The sequence below is a fragment of the Salvia splendens genome, chromosome 12 (genome assembly GCF_004379255.2).
Source record: "Salvia splendens isolate huo1 chromosome 12, SspV2, whole genome shotgun sequence".
In the NCBI taxonomy this organism is placed as follows: Eukaryota; Viridiplantae; Streptophyta; class Magnoliopsida; order Lamiales; family Lamiaceae; genus Salvia; species Salvia splendens.
Genome location: NC_056043.1, coordinates 7523914 through 7530822, shown reverse-complemented (window position 1 = coordinate 7530822; position 6909 = coordinate 7523914). Strand labels below are relative to the sequence as shown.

Below are 6909 nucleotides of genomic sequence, written 5' to 3'. Positions count from 1 at the left end.
ATAATTTACTTTTCGCACGAACTCTCTCTCGCCGATTTCCTTGCCGGAAATTCGGCGACTGTTTTGTGACTTGATTTGCAGTTTATGGTTAATCTAGTTTCGTTTTCAATTTTGTTTTGGATCTGATACTTACTGTTCTGTTTACTGAGTTGGATGCTTTTCGCAATTGAATTGTTGATCGGAGTTGATCTATTGAATTGAGGTTGAAACAGAGTTGAAATGGAGTTGAATGTTGTGGATCTGGTTTAGTTGGTAATGAATCTGATAGATATAGCGTAGATTTCCTTTGATTGTCTGAATCTGAGTACGTGAGTTTAGATCTGCATGGAAATCTCTGTTGTTGCTGATTTACTTGGTCCAGTAGACTAGATCTGATAGTTCTTAGTTTAATCTTAGCGTTCGTTGTTTGATTTGAAGTATGCTATGTTTCATGTTCTGTTTTGTTCATTTCGTGTTTGATTGTTGAAGAAGATGAAGTCGATCAATAATTATAGTCGAGTTTGCTTTAGTTTGTTAATTGCAGCTTTCTGTTAGTAGCTAGTTAGGGAAATCTGTTTTGTCGCTTACTTTTACGTGCTTTGTGTCTGGCTACTTTAGAAAACTCTTTTACTTGACCCATGAAGTTAGTAAATATTCTAAGTTGATTTTTGTTCAGAACCATGCATGCATTTGTGTTCTACATATTTTGAATTCTCCAGATCTGGTAGTTAGAATAGATTAGCTTTAATTTCCCAGACGTAGTAGTTAAAACTCAGCCCTCATGTTGCGTGGCAGCAGCCGAACCATCCAAAAGTTCCCTCAATGCATTCTAACTCTTCCGTCCTCGTGGATTCGATCCGACTTCCCTATACTAGCCAAGAGTGTAGAGGGTTGAGGTTTTGAAGCGGGGGGTTGTTGTGACAACGATGGCATACTGAAAGTTCACGATCTCCTAGACCCTGTGCTCTAGCGAATCCTCTTGACCTAGGAATTCACCATCAAAAGAATCATAACAGTCAGCATCCACCAGTACCTTTCAACCACCGATTTGGACGAAGAGTCCATTCGTTTCAGAATATTCAATCGAGAAATGGTGATGAACCCTAGGGAATGGTCGTTGAGATTGGGATTGCTGAACCCTGAAGAAGACCGAAGAGGAGATTGGTCTCTGCGAGAGATTGGCCAACCAAAATGCACGGAGGAGTTCAACGCTGAGGAAACGTGGAATTTAATAGGGGCCAAGGGTGCAAATCCTTTCAAGACAAGTGAATCAATAGGGGAGGAGATTGCGGACCCTGTTCTAAGGATGGCGCATTTCTTTCTGGCCAACAACCTCCTTGGCCATAATGAGACCACGGTCACCACAATCGAATTGTATTTCATGTGGTGCATGGTCAAGAAGGTCAAGATACATCTAGGCTACTGGTTAGCCGATTCATGTCACAAAATAGCTCATCACCCGTTCGCCACTTATATGCTTGACATCTGCTGTGAGCATATTTGATAAGGAATGTTATGCCAAGGCTAACAATCCCAAGATCCTCTATCATAATGTGCGAGGATCCAGAGTGGTTTGATACGTCCTATCTCATTAGCATTGGTATTATTAAGGAAAAGGGGACGGGCCTGGTATTTTGTGAGGATGAGCAATCGGAGGAAGAAAGTGAGGAGGAGACAAGCGAAGAGGATAATGACCCCGAGGAGGCTGCATAAGTGAAGACCCTTTCAGAGAGACCATCTCTTACCGAAGCAAAGCCACTGACGCCTGAGGTAAGGCCACGCTCAACCAAGAAGATGCGAGAGAGTACGGAGCAAAAGTGGCAGCAGCTCATTGAGTTCATGATGAACAAATTAGCGAGGCCTATGAGAAGAAACATGCATTTCTCGAGCTCCAGAACAAAAATATGACCTAAGCACTCTCTCTGATTGAGAGGATGACAAATCTGGCGGAGCAGAATAATCAATTGGCTCTTCAACTCTTATCTGCTACCTCTACCTCAAAAGGAAGCCAACCCCTGTAAACCACTCCGAATACAACCTCTACCAGGACACTAAGGAAAAGGAAGCCAACCACCACCACCAACCAACCACCCAAGGAAATGCCCACCTCGTCGTCAACAAAGAAAGTCAAGCTGGAGAGGCAATAACTAAACTGGCAGAACCAAGTAAATTTTAACTTTTGGTTCACAATTTTCGCTTTTCAGCTTGAGCATGCTCCCTTTTGCCTGTATATATGATTGTTTATTATTTTTTTGTGTTCTTCCCCCACTTAGCCCACTGTATGGTCTAAGTGTGAGATGTTTATGTGTAAACATGGTGGTCTATTCTTTATGTGATATTTTCTGCCTATGTTTCTGCTCACATGTTCACACACTCCTGCTTTTATGTATGTGTTCTTCTCCCACTTAGCCCAGTGTCTGGTCTAAGTGTGAGAAGTTTGTCTATTTTCCTTGTTAATATGTTTTGTGTAGTTTTGGTTTCTGTTTGTTCTTCTCACACTTAGCCCACTTCTTGGATTTTTTTTATTTTTTTAAGGAGGATCAACGATGGTTCCCCATCTACCCCCGAAATGACTCAGACCCCGACCTAACGGTCGGAGGTGAAGCGTCTTACCACCAAGTTGCGCTTTATTGTCCCCTTGGGAACAAACGAGTCAACTTGCCACCCCCAGAACTGGTACATGGCTAGTCAACTATCACCCCCAAGGTTGGGTACAGACGAGTCAACTTGCCACCCCCAGAACTGGTACATAGCTAGTCAACTGTCACCCCCAAGGGAAATTAATCCCAAGATGCGCCTCCTAGGGGTCGAACTCGTGACCTCCAGGATGGTGCGGTATCCAACGCCCTTTACCGCTAGGCCAAGGGGCTCTTGGTCTAAGTGTGAGAAGTTTCTCTGTTTTTTCTATTTTAATTGTTCGTGTTTCAAGTTTGATATGTGTTGATTTTCTTCCACTTAGCCCACTGCTTGGTCTAAGTGTGAGATGTTTGTTTCTCTGTTTTGGCACTAGCTACACTGTTTTCCACTTCATCAAGTCACTTGAGGACAAGCTGTAATGAAGTGGAAGGGGGAAACAATTGGTGTAGTTAGTGTCAAAATTGTATGTAAGTTTGAGTTAGTTAGGAATCTTTTGTTAGTTGTTTTTGCTTTTGTGTTTTTAAGGTATGAACTGGTTTAAGAAAATAAAGGCAAGTTTCCCTTAGTAAGAGTGATTGAAGAAAGGATACATGTTGATTTGTAAGATTCCCTTCTTTAATAAACCAAAATCTGCTTGGAGGATGTAAGAAATATAGAAGTAGATTTAATCCTATCCCTCTATGAAGCCCTCTAAAATGTGAGTTAGAAGCCAGAATAGAACACTTTCTACTGAAAAAAATAGAGAGGTTGCCATTAATGCTTAGAGGGAAATTACATAAGCTAGCGAGGACTAAAGGCAATAAGAACAGCCAGTTGAGCTTAATTCTTTCGAATCATGTGAACCCTCCTCATTGTAAGGGCATCCCTTAGTAACATATCTTGAGCCTAAATTGCAATTATCCCTTATTTTCGAAACCCTCAGCTTTCATGTCATGTGAACAAGGGGATAGGCTAGGGAAACTCATCATTCAGGATAGGAGATAGGTTGTGAAACAGGGGAGTATAAAACAGAAAGATAGAGAGAAAACGGGCAGGAAACATTGTAACCTGGCCCAGAAAAAAAAAAGATAGAAAAAAGAAATTTAGAAAATGGGCAGGAAGAATGTATAGCTTGACCCACAAAAAGAGAAGAAGATAGAAAATAGTAGGACATGAAATGATTTAAGAAAAGTTAGATAAATAAGGTCAAACTAACAAAGGGTATCTCTACCAATGGGAAAGTTTCAGATTGTACAAAGGGAGGTTGTCCTAGTTTTGTCCCTAAGTTCACATGTCCTTCATACTTCTACATACATTATGAACTTAGAACCCATAGAACCATCACCTTTATACACTACAACTCATGCCCCATTACAACCTAAATAAAGACCTTAAGGAGTTAGCTTCTGTCAACAGAACTCGAGCATCAATGGTATGGCAAAATGAACGAGAGAATGGTCCTAACAATTCTGGTGAGGATTGAATGACTGAGTGAATCCAACAGTCGGAAGGATAGGAGCTATCTTGACAAACGGACAAGCATGATTAGGTAGAAGAGGGGATGGAAAGGAATCTGAGACTGTAGACGATTGGGTTGACCTTAAGCTTGTGGGGATGATTGCCAAACAATATAAACCAGTTATGTCTTTTCTCTTTACTTGTCAATGTGTTTAGTTTACTTATGTGTTTTTCTTTCTAGGTCTTTTACATATTTGCGTTTGTTTTAATGTTTTTGAATAAGAAAGAACCATGCTTTGAAACTTGCCTCTTTTCTTTTTCTTTTCTTTCATACTTGAGGACAAGTATGGGTTAAGTGTGAGCAATTTGATGAGGCTTGTTTCACGCATGTGTTCTGTAATAAAACTGCATCAAATTCTACGAACTAACGTCTAATTTTGAGCCAGGTGTGTATGAAAGTCCGTCATTTTTAGAAAATGAGTTGATCAACTGGGCGGACGAATGGATCAGGAGAAGGAGTCAAATTTGTTGTGCAAACGGATCAAGTTGAATCAAAAGGCATGCAGCAGGAGCACTCAACTTGAAGACTGATGCGTCACACCAGAAAGATCCCAAGGGCAAAGGGTAAAGTGGAATTTTCAGAGAACAAATGCCCTAAAGATCAAGACCTCACGCCTTCCTATAAATGGAGAGGGAGAAGGAGGAAGGAGACAGCTTTCAACCCTTGAGCTCAGTAGTTTTCAGCTCTCTTCTAGAGCTGGAATTGGGATCTCCCGACACTCCAGATTTCCATAGATTGCACACTTGGTTCCTGTTTAGTTTAGTTTAGTCGTGGTTTGGTGTTGGTTTTCAGCTATTTTGCTTCGAGAAGGGGCGATTAAACAATTTATGTTTTCTTTTGCTTGTTTTCATTTTACTTTTGATGTTATCGACTCTTGATGCTTTTGATTCAGTAAATTCAGAGTTAGTTTCAATTCTAGTTTATACGTCCTGTTTACCATGCATGATATTTCTTATCTGCTTTTGATTTTCGGTCTATGATGCAATATCTTAGGATGTTTAGATCTAGTAGCTGATGTTTTATTTCTGCATGATCATGGTTTAACTTCTTGTTTACATAGGTGTAGTTTGGTTTTTAGGAGTAGATTAAAGTTTACGAGTTGTTATGATGTTTTATTGTTCGTAATTGTTCAGATCTACTTTACACTGCTTTTCATGTTGATTCTGTGAAGAATATGAAGTTGTTAGAAAAGTTTTACTTTATCGTACGTTTTGCAGGAGACTGACAGTCGTCCATTTTATGTTGTTTGCCCATTTCTAGAAAGTTTCAATATGAGTTGATCAAGTAGATTAGTTAAGCTTTAGCACGTTGATCAGTTTAGTTAGCTCAGTCTCTCAAATCAAGTAGTTTAATTTAACCCACCACTAGAAAGCGTGGCCGCAGTCATTTCCATTTTGTGTCCAACAACAAATATAAAACACATCATCTCTGTGGGATCGATCCTCATTTCCCTATACTAGTTAATAGTATTGTGGGTTAAGGTTTTGAAAACACATTTTTGAACTCTTCTATTCATCTCACTCAATGCAGATTAAGTCAAGTTGATCAGTCTGAATCTACACCGGAGCCACTCACCTGTGTTCACAAGTGAAGGCGTACACTTGGCCAGCCGAATCAGTTTGACAATCCAACTTGAGCAATCCACAACGATAAACAAAAAAGATTATAACAAAGGAGAGTGAAAGCATAGCAGCTTTTCACTGGACCAACGCCCATGCACTGCTCGTTGAAAAGGGGCGACGACTAGAGGACGTTCATATCGTTGTTTGACCCGGCTACCCTAAAATACGCATGCTAAATCCATTGCTGGTAATCAGTTACGGCTTCGAGGATCATCATGAGATTCTTGCCTTTGAAGTCGGTCGTGTACATCCCTTTCCAGGCGATGGGGCAGTTCTTCCACTCGCATACAATCTATGCTGCCTAACATGTCGTAAACCCATGCATATCCATCAAAGCCTGGCAGTGTTCGGGGATAGACTTTCGAAGATACCTATCCCCGAATATATGAATGACGCCCGTACAAAAATACCGCACACACTCGCGGGCAGTCGTCTCGCCGATGTTGAGGTACTCGTTGAACATGTCGGCCACGCCTCCGTGGGCCAACTGCCTGATTGCGGCAGTGCACTTCTGTATAGGCGTGTAACCGGGTCTACCACTCGCATCCTCCCTGAACCTGAAATACTTGTATCGACGCTCTAAAGCGTTCATTATACTCATAAATAGCGGCTGGTGCATCCTAAAACGCCGCCTGAAAAAGTTCTCCCCAAACCGCTGCTGCTCAGCGAAGTAGTCGTCAAACAACCGTTGGTGGGCAATGACGTGGTCCCGGGGTGCTAAAGCTCGATGATGGATGGGGCGAGGTACCACCGACTGCTGCAAGTGCTCTTGTATCAACCGATTTATCTCCGCAGACGTATAGGCCCGCAACTCTTCGTTAATTCGCCGCCTTGCGTCAACATCCCCACCACTACCACACGCACCACTACCACTAGTCATTTTTGGATCCACCGATCAAATGAGAAATGTAGAGAGAAGGAAGAGAAATTCGTTAATACAAGTGGTGCAAATGAAATGAAGTGCAACGAGCCATATATAGAGTTTTGAAAAATAAAAATAAAAATAAAAAAAATGCTATCGTCCATCCGCTCGTCCGTCGCGTGACCACAATAGCGGACGAGCGGACGGACGAGCGACCGGCGACCGCGCTCCTACCACGGACAACCTCTCGTCCGTCACCCGCTCGCCGACTCAAATAGTGGATGTCCGCAACGGACTAGCCGCTAGCCGGT

At 41.9% G+C, this 6909-nt stretch overlaps 1 protein-coding gene across 1 annotated transcript; it reads right to left on the bottom strand.

Annotated features, from left to right (window-relative positions):
• Positions 1–6037: 6037 nt before the first annotated feature.
• On the bottom strand, positions 6038–6616 carry LOC121757470. Its single transcript, XM_042153011.1, has one exon. The coding sequence runs from the start codon at positions 6614–6616 to the stop codon at positions 6038–6040; it is 579 nt and encodes a 192-aa protein (XP_042008945.1).
• Positions 6617–6909: the final 293 nt, after the last annotated feature.

Excerpts from the sequence above, each read along its gene's own strand:
- LOC121757470 (XM_042153011.1), bottom strand. The coding sequence starts at position 6,616 with ATGACTAGTGGTAGTGGTGCGTGTGGTAGTGGTGGGGATGTTGACGCA.